General features: G+C 44.8%; 1 protein-coding gene across 2 annotated transcripts in view; it reads right to left on the reverse strand.

Moving 5' to 3' along the window:
• MFSD14B (major facilitator superfamily domain containing 14B) overlaps window positions 1–22125 on the reverse strand; it is a 113702-nt gene that overhangs the window by 19388 nt on the left and 72189 nt on the right. For both annotated transcript variants that reach the window (XM_070400890.1, XM_070400889.1), the window contains 2 exons: window positions 3163–3381; window positions 1368–1481 (listed from right to left, as the gene is read on the reverse strand). In XM_070400890.1, the coding sequence (XP_070256991.1) occupies window positions 1368–1481; window positions 3163–3381 (333 nt within the window). The remainder of the gene's footprint in view (window positions 1–1367; window positions 1482–3162; window positions 3382–22125) is intronic.

The following is a 22125-nucleotide window of genomic DNA, read 5'->3' on the forward strand; positions in this document are numbered from 1 at the left end:
AGCTAGTCAGGAATTGGGGCCTGGGGTGGGGAGGAAGTGGCACCGGAACTAGCTGGGTGGTTACTAAGGCACCCAACTGGGTGGGGAAAGGAGGAGGCGCACAGAGACCTGAGCTTCAAAATGGGTGAACTGCTAAGACAGGCAACCTGCAGATAACCAACCAAGACAAGGCTCTAAACAACCCCAAGAATGTTATTAAAGCAGAATTCTTTTTAAAAAATATATCTTTATTGATTTTAGAGAGGAAGGGAGAGGGAGAGATAGAAACATCAATGATGAGAGAGAATCATAGATTTGCTGCCTCCTGCACGCCCTCCACTGGGGATCGAGCCCACAACTCCAGGCATGCGCCCTTGACTGGTCCACATGCTGATGCTCTATCCACTGAGCCAAACCAGCTAGGGTCGTGGTCGGCAAACTGTGGCTCGAGAGCCACATGTGGCTCTTTGGCCCCTTGAGCATGGCTCTTCCACAAAATACCACGTGTGGGTGTGCACGAACAGTGCAATTGAAACTTCGTGGCCCATGCACAGAAGTCGGTATTTTGTGGAAGAGCCACACTCATAGGGCCAAAGAGCCACTTGTGGCTCGAGAGCGCAATCTGCTGACCACTGAGCTAGAGCAACACAGATTTCTTTGAAAGGACCAATCAGGACCTAGCAAGGCATGTATCTGCCCGTAGATTAAAAAGCCCACGCTTCCTCTCGTCCCTCGCCACCTCCCCCCCACGTCCCCCAACAATGTGCAATGGCAAACTTGACAAATTTCATTTAAAAACGTCACCAATATAGAGGACTCTTCCCAGAAGGCCTGCTGCCCAGGCTGAGTGAACCACTAGGACTCGCAGTGAGGTCAGTGCAAGGCCCTGCAGGGCAGGACTGTAATGGAGGGCAGCTCAGGTCCCAATGATCCCAGAGACCTGAAACCACAGCTCAAAAAAAGAACTTTGTGGGGACAAAGTAGTGTATACATTTTTAAAGAGGAATGAAAATCAGGAGAAACAGTATTACTGTCGTTACTGAGAGCCACCGCGGGTCCATAGCAGGGCGCTTCTGAAGTCAACGTTCCCTTTGCAAAATTTAATGGGTGTTAAAGTTTTAAAACATTATGATGAATTGCTTCTGCTAATTCTATTTCTCTATAGTTCTCAAGGAAATTTTTTCCACAGTAAACATTTCACTACATTTCAAACACCACTGTATTAAAGGTTTCCTGCCTACTCATTACATGTCAGCACCTACATTTATAACTTGAAGCAAGTTGACACATTTTTTTTCTTGACACTGTTTTCCCCAAAATACCTTTAAACAGATGCCAATCCTTGCCTTTTCCTTATGTTCGAAAGCTACTAGGCACCCACTACCCACCTGTCTGAGGTAGAGAAAAAAACTTGAGTACTGTCCAGCTTCAGGAAGGTAAGAAAGAAACACAGTGATGCAGATCAGTAACACGGTAGGATCTTTTCCAACTTTCTTCAGTGGCTAAGAAAAAGCAGAAAGATAAAAGGAGAAATAGTCAGATGGGTTCGAAATTTATCGGACAATCACTTAGTAAGTTCTATCATGTCTAATCACTGGGTGCACACCGGAAACTAATGTAAGATTATATGACAACTGTAATTGAAAAATAAAAAGCAGCAAATAGAAGCTAATGTCAGATATTCTGCCATACTGGCTTCATTGTTTCCATCTATTGAGGTAGAGTAACAACTGCTGATTGGACTACAAAAGGAAGTGAACCTTCACATTAAATCTATCACCATCTCTCTACGGAGGTTATAAGTCCTCATTTCTGAGATATGTGCTTCAAATATTACAGCGTAAATGCAGATACACACGTTTGCTCCTGTTTACTTAACAACATTGGTTCGCATCCTGAAACAGACCCTGAACACCCTATAAACACCCTGTAAACATGCTACTCCAGAACCTTTAAAGAAAAATCTCATCTCTCTTTTTCATTCATAATATAACTTCTTTAAAGCCATAAACAGTATAGGCGTTTCATTACATATAAATTCACTCTATTCTTTAAAATGTTAGCATTCAATTTGCCTGTAAATTGGTCAACAAGGTAGGTGGGAGGCCTGCCTGCACCTGGGTGTGCCTGGTCTCCTCCTTTCTCTACGGGGCACAAATGGATGGGAACACACAGAACAGGCAGGTCCCCAGGCCATGCCCTAAGGAGCTTTTTGGAAAAGAATTTCTCGTGAGTTAGTTTTCTTATTACATGTATTTTCCTAAAGGGTAAACTTGGAGGATAAAAAACAAATATCAAATCTTTGGTTAATTTTTTTCTGCACCTATTTTCTTCAAGGACAGTTTCAAATCAAGAGGGGGAACTAATGCCCTGGCTGGCTTAGCTCAGTGGATAGAGCATCAGCCTGTGGACTGAAGGGTCCCAGGTTCGATTCTGGCCAAGGGCACATGCCTGGGTTGCGGGCTCGATCCCCAGTGGGGGGTGTGCAGGAGGCAGCTGATCAATGATTCTCTCTCATCATTGATGTTTCTATCTCTCTCTCCTTCTCCCTTCCTCTCTGAAATCAATAAAGAAATATATTAAAAAAAAAAAAAAAAGAGGGGGAACTAAGGTTCTTCTTCTGAGGACTTTTTTGAGTTGTTAATGGGATTTCCCAATGCAAAAAATAAATAAATAAATAAATAAATAAATAAATAATTTTTTTTAAAAAGAGAGAAAATGAAGAATCCAATCTATAAAATACAAGTTCAAAGCCTCTGGTCTAAATGGAAGTATTTCAATAACTTAGAAAATAACTACTTTAGTCAGATCTGATATTTTTATCCTTTTTCAATTTAGCAATTGAAAACATCTACTTTAAATGGCAACCTTCATTTCTTTGTTAAAAAATATAAACCACCATGCAAAACCAAAAAAAAAAAATTCGTTCCCTCATCAGGAATTAACTGGACATTTTTTCTCTTTTGTTGTGATAACCGCATGCATGACTTAAGAAATATCAACTCTATATATTCCTTGGTGCACACTCTACCTCAGTCCCTTCCTTGCAATTAATTTGTTTCTATTACTGGAGACAGAAATGGATTAACAATTGTGGGGATGCTTGAGGTTGCAGAAATATTCTTTTATTTGCATGGCTTAGAAAGATACTTAGAAAAATAATGTTTTCAGATTTTTATTTACCGCAAAAGGATCTGCTTGTTTCCAAGAAACCTGAGCTCCCCAGGAGAGTGGTCTAATTTTCTCTGGCAAGGATTCTGGAACAGCCAATAAGATGAAGCAGATGTCTAGAAGAGCCACCACCGTGGCCACCAGCACAACAAGGTTGTCTCCATAGCTGGCTGAGAGGTATGCTCCAATGGCTGGGCTGCTGACCAGACTGGCTGCAAAGGTGGCTGAGACCTGTGGAAAAAGCACGCTCTCCCCCTGAGTCCCACTTGCAGCAGGTGCACACCTACAGCCACCCTCCCTCGGTTTTAAACAAGACAAAGGAATGTGTTGCACACAAATTTTAAGAAACAAAGAGAATCCAAGTCATTTTGTTTTAAGAATTTTTTCATCCACTACTAACTAATTGGAGATATTGTGTAAAAGTACAAGAGAAAAAAAAAAAATTGTGGCCCTGGCAAGTGTGGTTCAGTGGGTCAGAGCATCATTCCGTACAAAGAAAGGTTGCGAGTTTGATCCGTGTTGGGGTGCATGCAGAAGGCAACTGATGGATGATTCTCTCCCACATTGATCTCTCTCTTTCACTCCCCCTCTCCCCCATCTTTCCCTCTCTCTAAAATAAATGAAAAAATATCCTCCGGTGAGGATGGAAAAAAATAAAAATTGTGCAAACCTTCCTTATAAAGAAAACACACATGCTTTAGTCTTCTTTAATTGAGAAATAGGGGGAGATAGGAAGATGGCGGCATAGGTAAACACCGGAGACTGCTGCCGCAAACAACCACTTCAAAAATACAACTAAAAGACGGAACGGACATCAACCAGAACCACAGGAAGGCTGGCTGAGGAGAGACTCTTCAACTAGAAGGAAAAACAACAGCATTACGAGGCTCAGAGGAGGCGCAGTGTGGAAAATTTAAAGGTACGGTGGTACGCGCGCAAAGCGGGCTGGTGGCTGAGGGCGCAGTTGTTGTTTTCAATCAGGAGGGAGTCTCAGACTCTGGGCTACAGATCCGGGCGAGTCTCTAGGGACCCAGACTCAAACGGGAGAAGCGGGACTGTCTGGCTACGGTCCCTCCGAGGTTTGCAGCGGTTGCTGGGACAGAGAGGCGGAGCCCCTGGGGACGGACTGAGAGCAGCCATAGCTGCTCCCTCCACCCGCCCTGTTGAGCCCGCCCAGCCCCAGCCCTGCGCAGAGCCATTTGCCGGATCGCCTCAGGCAAAGGCTAGATTAGCACCTCCCCAGAGGACAGAAGTTTTCCACACAGCTGATTCTCACAGCCAGTCGACCTGGTGGTCAAATCCCTCTAGTATTAACTACAACAATTAAGGCTTAACTAGAACAAGACTGTGCACAGAAATAAATTCTGCGGAAACCAAGATGGCGGCATAGGTTAACGCGGGAGTTTGCTGCCTCGAACAACCACTTCAAAAATACAACTAAAAGACGGAACGAACATCATCCAGAACCACAGGAAGGCTGGCTGAATGGAAGTTCTACAACTAGGAGGAACCGAGAATCAGAGGAGGCACAGTGCTGAAGTAAAATACTAAGGTGCGGAGTGCGCGCGGCGAGGGCTGGTGGCTGAGGGCACGGTTATCTGTTTCAATCCAGAGGGAGCCTCAGACTCAAACGGGAGAAGCAGGACTGTCTGGCTACGGTCCCTCCGAGGTTTGCAGCTGTTGCTGGGACAGAGAGGCAGACAGGGGACGGACTGAGAGCAGCCATAACTGCTCCCTCCTCCGCCCTGTTGATCCCGTGGGACCCGCCCCGCCCAAGCCCTGCACAGAGCCATTTGCCGGATAGCCTCAGGCAAAGGCTAGATTAGCACAGCCAGTCGGCCTGGAGGTCAAATCCCTCTAGTATTAACTATAACAATCAAGGCTTAACTACAACAAGACTGCGCACAAAGACCACTAGGGGGTGTACCAAGAAAGCGTAAAAAATTCGGAGACAAAGAAACAGGACAAAACTATCAAGGGAGGATATTGAGTTCAGAACCACACTTTTGAGGTCTCTCAAGAGGCTTCTAGAGTCTGTCGATAAACTTGATGAGTTGTACAGGAAATCTAATGAGACCCTCGATGGTGTGATAAAGGACCAACTAGAAATTAAGCATACACTGACTGAAATAAAGAATATTATACAGACTCCCAACAGCAAACCAGAGGAACGCAAGAATCAAGTCAAAGATTTGAAATGCGAAGAAGCGAGAAACACCCAACCGGAAAAGCAAAATGAAAAAAGAACCCAAAAATACGAAGATAGTGTAAGGAGCCTCTGGGACAGCTTCAAACGTACCAACATCAGAATTATAGGGGTACCAGAAGATGAGAGAGAGCAAGGTATTGAAAACCTATTTGAAGAAATAATGACAGAAAACTTCCCCCACCTGGTGAAAGAAATAGACTTCCAAGTCCAGGAGGCACAGAGAACCCCAAACAAAAGGAATCCAAAGAGGACCACACCAAGACACATCATCATTAAAATGCCAAGAGCAAAAGACAAAGAGAGAATCTTAAAAGCAGCAAGAGAAAGAAACTCAGTTACCTACAAGGGAATACCCATACGACTGTCAGCTGATTTCTCAACAGAAACTTTGCAGGCCAGAAGGGAGTGGCAAGAAATATTCAGAGTGATGAATGCCAAGAACCTACAACCAAGATTACTTTATCCAGCAAAGCTATCATTCAGAATTGAAGGTCAGATAAAGAGCTTCACAGATAAGGAAAAGCTAAAGGAGTTCATCACCACCAAACCAGTATTATATGAAATGCTGAAAGGTATCCTTTAAGAAGAGGAAGAAGAAGAAAAAGGTAAAGATACAAATTATGAACAACAAATATGCTATCAACAAATGAATCTAAGAATCAAGTGAATAAATAATCTGATGTACAGAATGAACTGGTGATTATAATAGAATCAGGGACATAGAAAGGGAATAGACTGACTATTCTTGGGGGGAAAAGGGGTGTGGGAGATGCGGGAAGAGACTGGACAAAAATCGTGCACCTATGGATGAACACAGTGGGTGGGGAGTGAGGGCAGAGGGTGGGGTGGGAGCTGGAAGGAGGGGAGTTATGGGGGGAAAAAAGAGGAACAAATGTAATAATCTGAACAATAAAGATTAAAAAAAAAAAAAAAAAAAGACTGTGCACAAAGACCACAAGGGGGTGCACCAAGAAAGCATAAAAGATGCGGAAACAAAAAAACATGACAGAAATGGAGGATATGGAGCTAAAAATCGCAATTTTGAGGGCTTGCAATAAACTTGAGCAGAGCCTCACGAAAACTAATGAGACCCTCGATGCTACGATAAAGAAACTAGAAATTAAGCATACACGGACTGAAATAAAGAATATTATACCCAATAGCAGACCAGAGGAGCACAAGAATCAAACCAAAGATTTGAAATTCGAAGAAGCAAAAAACACCCAACTGGAAAAGCAAAATGAAAAAAGAATCCAAAAGTGTGAAGATAGTGTAAGGAGCCTCTGGGACAGCTACAAGCGTACCAACATCAGAATAATAGGAGTGCCAGAAGATGAGAGACAGCAAGATATTGCAAACCTATTTGAAGAAATAATGGCAGAAAACTTCCCCCACCTGGTGAAAGAAATGGACTTATAGGTCCAAGAAGCGCAGAGAACCCCAAACAAAAGGAATCCAAAGAGGACCACACCAAGACACATCATCATTAAAATGCCAAGAGCAAAAGACAAAGAGAGAATCTTAAAAGCAGCAAGAGAAAGAGGCTCAATTACCTACAAGGGAATACCCATACGACTGTCAGCTGATTTCTCAACAGAAACTTTGCAGGCCAGAAGGGAATGGCAAGAAATATTCAAAGTGCTGAATACCAAGAACCTACAACCAAGATTACTTTATCCAGCAAAGCTATCATTCAGAATTGAAGGTCAGATAAAGAGCTTCACAGATAAGGAAAAGCTAAAGGAGTTCATCACCACTAAACCAGTATTATACGAAATGCTGAACGGTATCCTTTAAGAAGAGGAAGAAGAAAAAGGTAAAGATACAAATTGTGAACAACAAACATGCATCTATCAACAAGTGAATCTAAGAATCAAGTGAATAAATAATCTGATGTACAGAATGAACTGGTGATTATAATAGAATCAGGGACATAGAAAGGGAAGGGACTGACTATTCTTGGGGGGGAAAGGGGAATGGGAGATGCGGGAAGAGACTGGACAAAAATCGTGCACCTATGGATGAGGACAGTGGGTGGGGAGTGACGGCGGAGGGTGGGGCGGGAACTGGAAGGAGGGGAGTTATGGGGGGGGAAAGAGGAACAAATGTAATCTGAACAATAAAGATTTAATTTAAAAAAAAAATTGAGAAATAGGGCTGTGGGAAGAAGGGTATTTAAAAAATGCCCACTGGCTTATGATAAAAATCTACTCAGGGACTGTACTTGATTTTCTCTCTCAGAAATATGCACTGTTTGAGCTTCCGGTCAAGATGGCAGAGTAGGAAAACGCTGTCCTTGCCTTCTCCCACAACCAAACAAAAATTACAACTCAACTACAAAGCATTGTCATTAAGGACCTCCCAGGTACCAGCGGGGCAGAGACCCAGAACGGGCTGGTCCCACACCCAATGTGGCAGTGAAGTCAGGACTGACGTCTCAGCTGCGGAGGCCCAGCTCAGGGTGCCAGTGCCAGGAAGAGAAGTCCCCAGAACTGCTGGCTGGGAAAACCAGCAGAGAGTGCGGCCAAGTCAGAGAGGCTGCTGGAGTACTGGGCGTTCTTCAAAGGTCCACGCATGGACTTATCGTTGGCGCACTGGGGCAAAAGCCCGAAAAGCTCCGAAACACGTGGGAGGAACTAAATTGCCGCCATCAGGACAAAAGTGCTGGCAGAGACCAGTGTTCCTTTGCTGAGCCCTCCCCCTTCATGCAGGCAGGGACCATATCTGATCTCCATCATCCATCACCCTGGCAAGTCCCTGAGACCCAGCCCCACCCAACTTGTGGGACAACCCAAGCCACTACCAGTGCTATTTCCATACAAATGGCCTATCTAGGCTTACGCTGCAGACTCCTAAATTCTCTCCAAGGTTCATAAGCCCCAACACCAGCATCTGGCCTCAGCATGCTCTTCACCTCCTGCTAAGCGACCCCTGGCGTGGCACTAGTGACAGTGACTCAGTTCACACCTGGGCCTCCCCCAGGCACCTCCAAGCCCAGCACAAGTGGCAACCATCTGGAAAACACTTTGTAGCTCATGCCAGATAGGGTGAAAGCAGCGGTGGGCACTGACCTGCACCTCCCAGGAGGCACCACAGTTAGCTCACCCGGTGGACAGCTTCAGATCACACTAAAGCACAACCCAAAAATCTCCATGAGCGACACACTCCAGGGGTGAGCTCAGCAGGCACCAGAGCCCCACTGAGGTGAATCCTGCTCCACTGGGTCAGCCCCTACCCAGCACATCCTCTGTGATTGCGGCCAGTCCTCACAGGTGGGTAAAATCCATCCCACTGACTTGCCAACAGCAATCAAGGATCAACAACAATGGGAGGGTGCACATAGCACAAAAGGGTAGGGTGGTACCTGGAGCACCCAGCTCAAGTGACTGGGGAGGCTGAGCTCGAGGGTCCCACAGGACACCTACTACACAAGCCACTTACCAAGATCTGGAGCTATAGCAGCTCTACCGAATACATAGAAACAAACACAGCGAAGAACCAAAACGAGGAAACAACAGAAACAAGGCTTCAAAATGTAAGAACAAAACTCCAGAGAAAGAACTAAGCAACATGAAGACAAGCAATCTATCAGATGCAAAATTCATAACAAGGGTTATAAGGATGCTCAATAAACTTAGGAGATGAATTTAGAGAGAACTTCAAGAAAGAGGCAGGAAACAAAAATAAATAAAAAGATAGAAAACATAAAAAAGAACCACTCAGAAATAAAGAATACAGTAACTGAAATGAAGAACACATTACGGGGGAGGCAAGATGGCCTATTTCAGCCAGCGACCAGATTTTCTTCTTTTTAAATATCTTTTTATTGATCTCAGAGAGGAAAGAGAGGGAGAGAGAGAAACATTAATGATGAGAGAGAATCACTGATTGGCTGCCTCCTGCACGCCCCCTACTGGGGATGGAGCCGCAACCCAGGCATGTGCCCTTGACTGGAATCGAACCTATGACCCTTCAGTCCGCAGGCCGACACTCTAGCCCAGGGGTCCTCAAACTTTTTAAACAGGGGTCCAGTTCACTGTCCCTCAGACCATTGGAAGGCCGGACTATGGTTTTAAAAAAAACTAGTCGGCTGTTCAGCAACAGGCAGCGGCGGCAAAAACACCCGGTGGGCCGGATAAATGTTTTCGGCAGGCCGCAGTTTGAGGACCCCTGCATCTAGCCCCTGAGCCAAACCGGATAGGGCTCGACCAGATTTTCAGCTAAAATACTGAGCATTAAATTTGGAAAATGAAGAGAAGTATAGCTGATTGGACATACTGTATCTAAGGATCACTGAGGAAACAACCTAGAGACTGGTAAGAGGAGGGGAGTCACGGAAAAGGGGAGGCCCCTGGAGCAGGTGCATGGCTGAGAGGCTGAGTGACATAATCTGCAAAGAGCCCTCCCCTTAGGAGTGTGGAATCTCAACCCCACACAGGGATCCCAAACCCACAGCAGCAGAGACTGGAAGAAGAGCTTGCATAGCAACGGGCAGAGGGAACGAGGGGAACTCTGCCTGGGACTGGGTCCCACCCTCCCAGTGAAGGAGCGTCCTCCTGTGGGCGGCCCAGCCTGAGAGGCTTGCCCTGGGCTCTGACTGCTGCGGAGTCTGCGTTGTAGCGGGTGGGTCCAGTGGAGGGTCTAGAGCAGTGGTTCTCAACCTTCCTAATGCCGCGACCCTTTAAATACAGTTCCTCATGTTGTGGTGACCCAACCATAAAATTATTTTCGTTGCTACTTCATAACTGTAATGTTGCTACTGTTATGAATCGTAATGTAAATATCTGATATGCAGGATGTATTTTCATTGTTTACAAATTGAACATAATTGAAGCAGAGTGATTAATCACAAAAACAGTATGTAATTATATATGTGTTTTTTGATGGTCTTAGGCTACCCCCAAAGGGGTCAAGACCCACAGGTTGAGAACCGCTGGTCTAGAGGCTGCACCCAGCAGTGACTATGAAGGACCCTCTACTCTCTTGAAAGTCATTGTGCGGAGGCCCTGTCATTGAGTAGATGATTGGTTTGGAGACAGGAGAAAGTCTGACACAGTCCCAACTGTTTATTTTTTCTTTTGTTTTCCTTGCCCATAAAGGTGTCAGAAAAAATACTGTTAACAGAAATATCCAACATTTTACTGCCTATGTTTTCTTCTAGGAGTTTTATTGTTTCAAGTCTTATATTTAACTCTTTAATCCATTTTGAGTTTATTCTTACATATGGTGTAAGGTGGTCTAGTTTCATTTTTTTGCACATTATCTGTCCAATTTTCCCAACACCATTTATTGACTAATTCTTTACCCCATTGTATGTTCTTGTCTCCTTTGTCGACCATTAATTGACCATAAAGACATGGGTTTATTTCTGGGCTCTCTAATCTGTTTCATTGAGCCATGTATCTGTTTTTATGCTAGTGCCGTGCTGCTTTGGTTTTCTCTGGTATTGTGATTCCTCCAGCTTTGTTCCTCTTTCTCAAGATTGTTATTTGGGCTCTTTTGTGGTTCCAGATAAATTTCTGGATTATTTGTTCTGGTTGTGTAATGTATGCCGTTGGTATTTTGATAGCTGTTTTGAATCTATAGATTGCTTTGGGTGTTATGGACATTTTAATTATGTTAATTCTTCCTAACCACAGCATGGTATATGCTTTATTTGTATCTTACTCAATTTCCTTTTTTCAGTATCTTATAATCTTACAAATACAGGTCTTTTATCTCCTTGGTTAAATTTATTCCTAGGAACTTTATTTTTTTATGCAATTGTAAATGGGATTGTTTTCCTTTCTTTGTTGGTGTATAAAAATACAACCAATTTATGGATATTGATTTTGCATCCTACTACTTTTACTAAATTTATTTATCAGTTCAGTGGAATCATTAGGGTTCTCCATATGCAGCATCATGGCATCTGCAAATGACAGTTTTACTTTTTTCTTGCCAACTTGGATGCATTTCCTCCCCCCTTATCTCACTGCTGTGGCTAGGACTTCCCAGTACTATCTATAATAATAAAAGGGTAATACGCTAATTAGACTGGACATCCTTCTGGACATCATCCTGGACAAAGCTGGGGCCAAAGGGAAGCCAGCCTGGGTCCCGGGTGCCAGAGGGAAGCCAGTGCGGGCAGCCAGGGAAAGGAAGGCCTACTCTTACAGGAATTTTGTGCATCGGGCCTCTGGTCTATATATAAAAGGCTAATATGCTAAGTGTCCCACCACCCACCCGACCAGTCGCTATGATGCACACTGACCACCAGGGGGCAGACACTCAATGCAGGAGCTGGCTGAGCTGCAGTGACTTGGTAGCGGTGGTTCTCGGGTGACACATGCTGAAACCAAAGAGGAGGGAGCCCGATCCCTTGCGAGGCTGCGCGATTCCACCTTTGGCCATGGGTTATGTTGTTTCTGGGGCACTGTGGGACCTGAATCTGGTTCACTGCACACTTACATTTGCGTTCCACACCCTGTACGACAGCAACTTTACAGAGTGCCCTCTCACACTCCAGGAACCCTCGGGGGATGTCGGAGAGCCGGAGGGATCCTGCTCACTCTGCAGACGCCCTTTGAGACACGGTGCCACTCCAAGTGCAGCCGGCTGTGGAGGGATCACGGGAGGTTGGCTCCAAGGCGTGTCTGGTCCATCTCGCCCAGTCCTGCCCTGCCAGCCACCTTCTAATTAATTTCCTTTCAATGTACACGAATCCGTGCACCGGGTCACTAGTATTGAATAAGAGTGGTTGGGAGTGCACGTCCCTGGTTCCTGATCTTCAGGGAAATACATTTAGTTTTTATCATCGAGTATAATGTTGGCTGTGGATTTGTCACATATGGCTTTATGTTGAGGTATGTTTCCTCCACTTTCAGGTTACTGAGAGTTTTTAGGTTAAATGGGCTCTGAATTTTGTCAAATACTTTCCCTACATCTATTAATATGATCATTTGATCCCCACTCCTTCATTTAGTTTATATGGCATGTCACATTAACTGATTTCCAGATATTATAGTTTTTTGTCATCTTGGAAGGTCCTTAATTTACCTTTAATTTTAACTGATAGCCCTGCTAGGTAGAGTAGTCTTAATTGTAGATCCTTTCTTTTTATCACTTTGAGTATTTCCTGCAAATCTCTTCTGGCCCGAGATGTTTCTGTTGAGAAATATGCTGACAGTTTTATGGGAAGTAACTGTCTTTCTCTTGCTTCTCTTAAGACGATGTTTGTCTTTAACCTTAGCTATTTAAATTATGATGTGTCTGGGTGTGGGCCTCTGAGTTCATCTTGATTGGGATTCTGTATGTTACCTGAACAGACTAGGCACAAGTTTTTAGTGATTATTTCTTCATTTTTTCAAATCCCTTGCTGTCTCTTCTCCTTTTGGTACCCCTATAATGTGACTGTTGTTAAGCTTGATGTTGTCCAAAACATTTCTTAGACTTTCCTCATTTAAAAAACTTTTTTTTCCTTTTGTTGTTCTGCTTGGGTGTTTCCTGTTATCTTTTCCTTTAAATTGCTGATTCGATCCTCTGCTTCATCTATTCTGTTATTGATTCCTTCTAGTGTATTCTTCTCATTGAGTTCATCCATTGTTCCCCTAAATTCCGTATAACCATTGTATCCATATAACCATTGTTTTGAATCTGTAGTAGATTGCTTGCCTCCATTTTATTTAGTTCTTTTTTTCTGGGGATTTCTCCTCTTCTTTCATTTGGGGCATGGTTCTTTGTCTCTTCTTTCATTCGGGCATGGTTCTTTGTCTCTCTATTTTGCCTGCCTTTTTGTATTTGCTTCTGTGTATGAGGTATATCTGCTATGTCTCCCAATATTGGTATGCTGGTCTTATGTAGCTGGTGTCTTGTGGGGCTCAGTAGTGCTATCTTCCTGATCACTTCAGCTAGGTGTTCCAGAAATGTCTCTTGGGTGGGTTATGTGAGCCTTCTTGTAATGGCGTCATGACTGCTGTCAGCCCATCTGTGAGTGGACTAATGCTCAGGCAAACTGACTATAAGGATCAATCCTGATCACAGTGTATGAGTCACTGTGTGGGACTTCCCCCTCGAATCAGAGTTGGCCCCAGCAGAAAATGGCGACTGCTGAGATTTCCCTGTGAATGTGCCACTTGTGTGGTTGGTTGGTCGTGCTCTGGTTTGGTCTGAAGCCCACCTCTGGTTGTGCTGGTTCTGGGTCCATTTTGGGAGGAACTCTGGTGCAGGTGAATGTCAGAGGCTGCCTGTAACTGGCTTTGGACTACGCTGTGTGGAGCTACCATGTAATCCACAGTTAGTGACTGCCTCCACTGGGTCTGGGTGTGTGTAGGAACAGACAAGCTGTATACAAAGGTCGGCTTGAGAAACTCCAAGCCTGGGGCAGATCAATAAAAGGCCCAAGGTACTCAGAGATCAGCCTTCATGTGGCAGCTGCTCCACCACCCTGAGGATGCCTGGACTTCCTCCAGAGTTGCTTGAATAAAGCCTGTAGTGTGGGCCCCGGCTGGAGGTAGCCTACAAGGTGTGAGCTCAATAGGGCATGGCAACCGGGGACAGAACAGGGCTAGTGGATCTCCTGTTTGGGGGTGGTATGGGACAGGCACTCAGTGGGGGAAAGTGGTCCCTACTCCAGAACCACAGCACTCAGTCACTGCATGAGTCTCCAAGGAGAGGATCCTTAAAAAAGAGCTCACTGCAGGTCCAGGCTGGGTGCAAGAAACAGACTTTTCTGAAGGACATAAGCTTGGCAGGGCAAGGCCACAGGGGTTGGGAGGCCAGGTCTAGTGGGTCTCCTGGTGATGGATAGCACTGGTGGGGTACAGTGGGGCGGGGGGAGGGGAGGGGGGCGAATGCCCCCTGCCCTGGAGCCACACAACCCAATGCCTGTCTCAGTTGCCAACAAGAGATCCTCAAGAAAAATTAAAAGCACACCACAGGTTTGGGCGATTGCAGCCAGCAGTCTTTTCTGCAGGATGCAAGCTCAGCAGGGCGGGGTTACCGCAAGCCAGAATGAGGAGACTAGTGGGTCTCCTTGAGGGGAGTGGGCACCAGGGGCCACAGGGAGGGAAAATGACCCCTGTTCTGGAGCCACAGAACTCAGTGTCTCTGTCTCCACCAAAATCTCCTCAAGAAACAAAAATCGCACCAAAGGTCCCACTGGGTACAGTCAGCCAACGTGAGGTCAGCACAGTGGGGCCACTGGGAATCGGAGGGATAGGTTTGTGGGTCTCCTATTGGCCAACAGACAGCACCAGTGGTGGGCAGGGTGGAAACATGGCCCACGTTCCAGAGTTACATAATTCACCGACTGCCCTAGGCTCTAACAACTACTGTGTTTGCCTGAATGTCTTTGTTTCACAAGGCAGAACACACTGTGCCCAAGCTGCAACAGACCTTTCTGGAGGTCATGAGCTCCGCCAGGTGTGGGTACCAAGAGTTGGAGGACTGGGTTAGTACACTCCCCCAGACTGGTGCTATGAGGACAGAAGTGCTTGACCCAGGGGAGAGGCACCTGTGGGCCTTTAGATGAAGCGGGTGAACAAATAAGTGGTTTGAAGACATGGTGGCGGAAAACACCCAATCATAGCAGCAACAAGAAAAAAAAAATTTTAAAGTAAAAATAGTTTAAGGGACCTCTGGGACAACAGGAAGTGTAACAACAACCCTTACAATAGCCAAGATGTGGAAGCAACCCAAATGCCTATCAATTGACGAGTGGATAAAAAAGTTGTGGTTCATATATGCAACCGAACATTACTCAGCCATAAAAAAGAAAAAAAACACACAAAATCTTACCATTTATGATAGCATAGATGGACCTAGAGGGTATTATGCTATGTGAAAAAAGTCAGTCTAAGAAAGACAAATACCGTATGATTTAACTTACATGTGGAATCTAAAGAACAATATAAACGAACATACAAAACAGAAACAGACAGATACAAATAACACCACCTGGAACCAAGATGCTAGTGTAGGTAAAAGCAGGTATTCCCAGCCTCCCACAACCACATCAAAATTGCAACTAAAATCCTATATAATAAAGAGCTAATATGCTAATTAGACTGGACATTGGAACCACCTTCTGGAATGACCAGTGGGTGGGGGGGTGGGGCCATGGGGCTTTGAGGCAGACGGGGCTGCAAAAGCTGAGCCCCTTGCTTAAATTTTGTGCATCGGGCCTCTAGTACAGACTGACCATCATTCAGAACCACCTGAAATCAGATTGAATGGAAGCCCTACAACTAGAGAAGTAAAGAAGAAAGGACACTGAGGCTGGTAGGAGGCGGGGAGGCACGGAATGGGCTGGTCTGATACCCACTTGTGCCACTTTTTTAATTGGTAGGGAGAACTCTGTGGAGGCCGCCCATGAGTAGCAAGGGGTCCCAGCCCTACATCAGACCCCCTGCCTAGAGTTCCAGTGCTAGGAAGAGAAGTCCCCTTAACTTTGAGCTGTAAAAACCAGCAGGGGTTGTGGCTAAGTGACAGTAATGCTATTGGAGACCCAGTAGTTCCTCTTAAACAGCTGGTGCATAGACTTACATGGTCCCACTTCCTCTGAGCTCTAGCACTGGGTGGCAGCTTTGAGGGATCCAGGGATATAGGGAGAGGAACTGGATTGTCTGGCAGGAACTTGGGGGCAGCTTTCTCCTAGACAGGACAGGAGTGCTCACAGGGGTCATTGTTCCTGTGCTGAGACCATCCTGTGTCACAGAGCTGACTGGCAGCCATATCTGAGTCTCCATCAGCCTGGAGCATCTCTTTGCTCTGCCCTGGTGATTTCCTGAGACCCCACCCCATCCAATTTGCAGCCCCACCCAAGCTGTTTGCAGCAGCTTCTCCATATGAATGGCCTGTCCTGGCTCAGGCTTCAGACTTTGCAAAAATCTCTTTAAAAAGCTGCAGCTGGTGTCAGCGTGCCCCAAACCTATCAATAAAGGGACCAAGACCCAGCCTGCCTTGCTGGGCTGCACTTGGGTACCTTCAAGCCCAATACAAATAGCAAATAGCAGCCATCTGTAGATCCCTCTCTACCTCCTGCTAGGTGGTCACAGGCAGTGGCTGACTTTGCACCTCCTGGGAGGCCCCAGAACCAGTGAACTCAGTGGACAGCTTCAGACCATAGCAGATTACAATCCTACACATCCACGAGTGATACACTCAAGGGGCAGGCTCAGTGAGCACCAAAGCCCCACTGAAGCAAGTCCTGCTCCACAGGGGTGTCTCCTGCACAGCAGCTCTTTCACTGTAGTCCCAGCTGGTCCTCTCAGCCAATTGGCCTGGAGGTCAATTCCTCCCAATGACGCCAACAGCAATCAAGGCTTAACTACAAGACTGTGCACAGAGCCCACACAGGGCTGCACCTAGAGTGCCCAGCTCAGGTGACTGGGGAGGCTGAGCCACTGGGCTCTATAGGACACCTACTACACAGGCCCCTCTACCAATTTCAGGAGACACAGCAGCTCTACCTAATACATAGAAACAAACACAGGGAAGCAGCCAAAGTGCAGAGACAAAGAAACATCTCCCAAATGAAAGAACAGAAGAAATCTCCAGAAAAAGATCAAAATGAAATGGAAGCAAGCAAACTATCAGATACAGAGTACAAAACAATTGTTATAAGGATGCTCAAGGATCTTAGTGAGAGCTTCAAGGAACTTGATGAGAACGTCAAGGGATTTAGTGAGACTTTCAAGGATCTTAGTGAGAATGTCAAGGATATGAAAAAGGACTAATCAGAAATTAAGCATACACTAACTGAAGTAAAATATAATATACAGGAACTCAGTAATAGAGTAGAGGACTCTGAGAATCAAATCAGCGATTTGGAATATGAGGAAGCAAAGAACACCCCATTAAAAAAGCAAAAAGAAAAAGAATAAAAAAATATGAAGATAGTGTAAGGAGCCTCTGGGACAATCACATTATAGGGGTTCTAGAAGGAGAAGAGAGAGCGCAAGATATTGAAAACCTATTTGAAAAAATAATGACAGAAACCACCCCCCCCCCCCTTCTGGGTTTAGGAAGCACAAAGAGTCTCAAACAAGAGGAACCCAAAGAGGCCCACACCAAGACACAGCATAATTAAAATGCCAAGAGTTAAAGACAAAAAGACAATCTTAAAAGCAGCAAGAGAAATGCAGCTAGTTACCTACAAGGAAGAGCCCATGTGACTGTCAGCTGATTTCTCAACAGAAACTTTGCAGGCCAGAAGGGAGTGGCAAGAAATACTCAAAGTGATGAATAGAAAGGACCTACAACTAAGATTACTCAGCAAAGCTATCATTTAAAACAGAAGGTCAGATAAAGAGCTTTACAGACAGGCAAAAGCTAAAGGAGTTCATTACTATGAAACCAGTATTACATGCAATGTTAAAGGGTATTCTTTAAAAAGAGAAAGAAAAAGAAAACCAAGATAAAACATGAACAATGAAATGGCAATAAATACATATCTATCAACAATTTAATCTAAAAATCAAAATAAACAAGAAATGAACAAAATAAACTGATGAATAAAATAGGAGAATAAAAGGCATGGAAACATGGAACAGACTGAGAAGGGGTGGGGGTGGAGGTGGGAAGAGATTAACCAAGGATTTATATGCATACTAGAGGCCCGATGTACGAAATTTGTGCAAGAGTAGGCCTTACTTCCCCTAGCTGCCGGCACTGGCTTCCCTCTGGCACCCGGGACTTGGGCTTCCCTCACAGCCCCGGCTTCATCCTGAAGGTTGTCTGGTCTAATTAGCATATTATGCTTTTATTATTATAGACTAGTGGCCCGGTGCATGAAATTCGTGCACAGGGGAGGGTGTGTTCCTCAGCCTGGCTTGCACCCTCTCCAATTTGGGACCCCTCGAAAAATGTCCTGCCAGTTTACAGGGATCGGGCCTAAACCAGCAGTCGGACATCCCTCTCATAATCCGGGACTGCTGGCTCCTAACCGCTCACCTGCCTGCCTGCCTGCCTCTAACCACTCTGCCTGGATAGCCTGCTCGCCCCCAAATGTCCCCCCCCCCCCCCCGCTGCCGGCCTGCTTGCCCCCAAATGCCCCCCCGCCAGCCTGATCACCCCAAACTGCCCCCCCCCCCCCGCTGGCCTGCTCGCCCCTACCTTCCTTCCCCACTGGCCTGCTCATCCCCAACTGTCCCCCTGCTGGCCTGCTCACTCCAAACTGCCCCCCCGCTGTCCTGATCACCTCCAACTGACCCCCACTGATGTTCTGCTTACACCCAACGGCCCCCCTGCTGGTCTGCTTACCCCCAACGGCCCCACCCCCCACCAGCCTGATCACCCACAACTGCCCTCCCCTCTTGGCCTTTAATCGCCTCTACCTTGGCCCCGCCACCATGGCTTTGTCCAGAAGAACATGTGGAAGGTCTCCTGGAAGGTCTCCCAGTCTAATTAGCATATTACCCTTTTATTAGTATAGATATATTTGTCTGTAAATATGATTATGATTGCAGATACGAGTAGGACCAGGTAAAATTTTATAGAATGGGCCTTTTATTACAGATGGTTTGCCATGTATGCACTTTTTCTAAACAAGTAAAAACTTTAAAAAATGTTTCAGGAAGACTTTGAGAAATTTACAGTATCTGCTTTTCTTCCAAGAAAGTTGTCACTTTTATGCCAGAGTGAGAATTATTTGTATGCTTTGTATGTCAGTATTGGGCCACTGTGACTGGAGGGCACTTAGCTTGACTTGAGAGTAATTATCTTGCTCACTGGCTGGGAGGGAGGGTGTGTGGCAGAGGAGATAAATACTCAGTTCTGGATTATTCATAGATTGCTGACTTTCTAGATTGATTGTGCAAGCCCCTCCTTTTATTGATGTCCACCTTCTGTTGACAGACATCTACCCTGGGAGAGAAATGAGATGAAACTCTCTTTCTTGTCATTGTAAAAAGCATTTGAATTCCTAAGGTGTGATAAGGCCACCCAGCCATCCACAATCAAGGTACACATTTTCATGGAGGATGTTCCCACTCTTGAATAAATTAAAACAATTTTTTTCTTTTAATTTAAACTTTCTTCTATAACTGTTTTCTTGTTACTAAAAAGCTAGTTTTTTTTGAAACTGCTTCCAAAGCTTTTCAAGCTGTATATGTCCTTGGAATGAATTTATAAATAAGAATTGAGCCCGGCCGGTGTGACTCAGTGGTTTAGCATCGACCTATGAACCAGGAAGTCACAGTTTGATTCCAGGTCAGGCCACATGCCCGGGTTGTGGGCTTGATCCCCAGTACGGGGTGTATAGGAGGCAGCCGATCAATGATTCTCTCTCATCATTGATGTTTCTATCTCTTTCCCTCTCCCTTCCTCTCTGAATCAGTAAGAATATATTTTAGAGAGAGAGGGGAGGGGAGGAGGGAGAAGAGTGTATATGTTGGTAAATAAGAAAACATGTATTTGATGCTCTTAGAAAGTCTTATTTTCTTTCATTAAAACTTGTGCAGTATACGGAACTCCATAGATTCTCTCAATTTGAAGAAAGTTAGAGGGAAAGGTACTCATTCAGAGTTCCTTGGGAACATGTATCACTTATATATTTTTTTATGTTTATTTTTTTAAATCAAAAACAAATATTTTCTATTCAGAAAATATATTTGGATCTAAATATCTTCTAATTTTAACTCTAAAATATCAATTTAAATATTTTTAAAATGGTTGGGATGTTTGTTTTTTTAAATAAGTTAGGTTACTGGAGTTCTATATGTTACTGGATCACCTGGGGTAATTTTCTGATTGGAAAATTAAGAATTATAGTCAGAGGGAAGGACATTAGAATTTTAAAAGAACATATTCAATTTACTTTAGAAGCCGAACCTCTCTTATCATGTGACTTGTTTTGTATGTCCGTTAAACTATATTATCACATAAGCATTGCTGCTATTGGGATAAACAGTGACAGTTGATTCAGGTCATTTGAATGTCCACTGTCTGTTTTAATTTGTATATTCGTTTTGACTCTGTCATATGCTCAATCTTCAGTGGAAGTCATGAGAACCTTTTATTTTTGCCTGCTCCCTCCTTTACGTTGGAAATATTCTTTTTTACCCAGAGGGACCTTAACTTTGAAGTAAGGGATTGTTTCCGTTGCCAACTTTTTCTTCCTTGCCAAGTAAGAGAGTTGTGAACTCTTCAGTGATGCCTTCCCCAGGATATTTGCAGATGTGGTTGGGAAAAGTCATTTCATCCCCGACCTTTACATGTCAGGTGCTGGGGTGCCCGGGTGCCGCCTGGCCTGCACCCCGGCTCTCCCGCCCTCCGATCGCCATGGCGATCACGGGGCCGCAGGCCAGCCGGCAACTCTGGCCCCTGGGGGTCTGGGGTTGCTGCCTGGCCCTCCGATGGCGATCACCTGCTGGGGGGTGGGAAAAGTCGGCCTTTGCCCGCCCCCAAGCTCTTGCCTGCTGCCTGGGTTGTCGATCACCATTCTTCCATCTTTCCCCTTTCGCCTCCCATCATTGCATGTATGCAAATTAACCGCCATCTTTCTTGGCAGTTAATTTGCATATCGCCCTGATTAGCCAGTGAAAAGCGTAGCGGAGGTATGGTTAATTACCCTTTTTGTCTTTTATTAGATTAGATATGCATACCTAATGAACACAGACAATAGGGTGGTCAAGGACCAGGGTGAGGCTGGAGCCAGGTGGAGGGGGACAATGCGGGGCAATAGGGTGGATATCTGTAATACTCTCAACAATAAGATTGAATGAATGAATAATAAAAGCACCTTCCCACCCCCTCAATTTGGAGGGGATACAATAGCTACCTCAGGTGTAAAGGGGGAAGAAATATTACGAGATAAATGCTCATTATTAAATAGTGCATTCTGAACCACTCTGAACTGTGAGAAAATTACCTTTCCCACCAGGCAGTGCACCCTGCAACAGTGCTCTGAGGAAGTGCTCCGATCATTTTCTGGTATTTTCATAATTTAAATATGTGTAAATTGCCATGGAAAAAACTGAAAATTAGTAAAGGCAGAAATCTTTTTTTTTTTAACATATTTTATTTATTTTTATTTTTTTAAAATATATTTTATTGATATTTTACAGAGAGGAAGGGAGAGAGATAGAGAGTTAGAAACATCGATGAGAGAGAAACATCGATCAGCTGCCTCCTGCACATCTCCTACTGGGGATGTGCCCGCAACCAAGTTACATGCCCTTGACCGGAATCGAACCTGGGACCTTTCAGTCTGCAGGCCGACGCTCTATCCACTGAGCTAAACCGGTTTCGGCAAGGCAGAAATCTTGATAAGACTTTTTTAAGTCTTGCAAATGAGGAAGAAAGGAACATTATTATTTACAAGTCCATACATCTAGAGCAGTGGTTCTAAACCTATGGGTCGCGACCCCTTTGGGGGTCAAAGGACCCTTTCACATGGGTCGCCTAAGACCATCAGAAAACACATATATAATTACATATTGTTGTTGTGATTAATCACTATGCTTTAATTATGTTCAATCTGTAACAATGAAAATACATCCTGCATATCAGATATTTACATTACGATTCATAACAGTAGCAAAATTACAGTTATGACATAGCAACGAAAATAATTTTATGGTTGGGGGTCACTACAACATGAGGAATTGTATTATTGGGTCGCGGCATTAGGAAGGTTGAGAACCACTGACCTAGAGAGTCAAAAGCCTCACACCTGACTGAGAAGGCACAGCAGACAGAGGGGCAGGTCCTACCCTTACCTCTGAGAGCAGTTCAGTTAGGCCATTGTCAGCAAACTGTGGCTCGCGAGCCACATGGGGCTCTTT

Source organism: Myotis yumanensis, unplaced genomic scaffold (assembly GCF_028538775.1).
Source record: "Myotis yumanensis isolate MYYU_CA2020_CCGP unplaced genomic scaffold, mMyoYum1.0.hap1 SCAF_21, whole genome shotgun sequence".
In the NCBI taxonomy this organism is placed as follows: Eukaryota; Metazoa; Chordata; class Mammalia; order Chiroptera; family Vespertilionidae; genus Myotis; species Myotis yumanensis.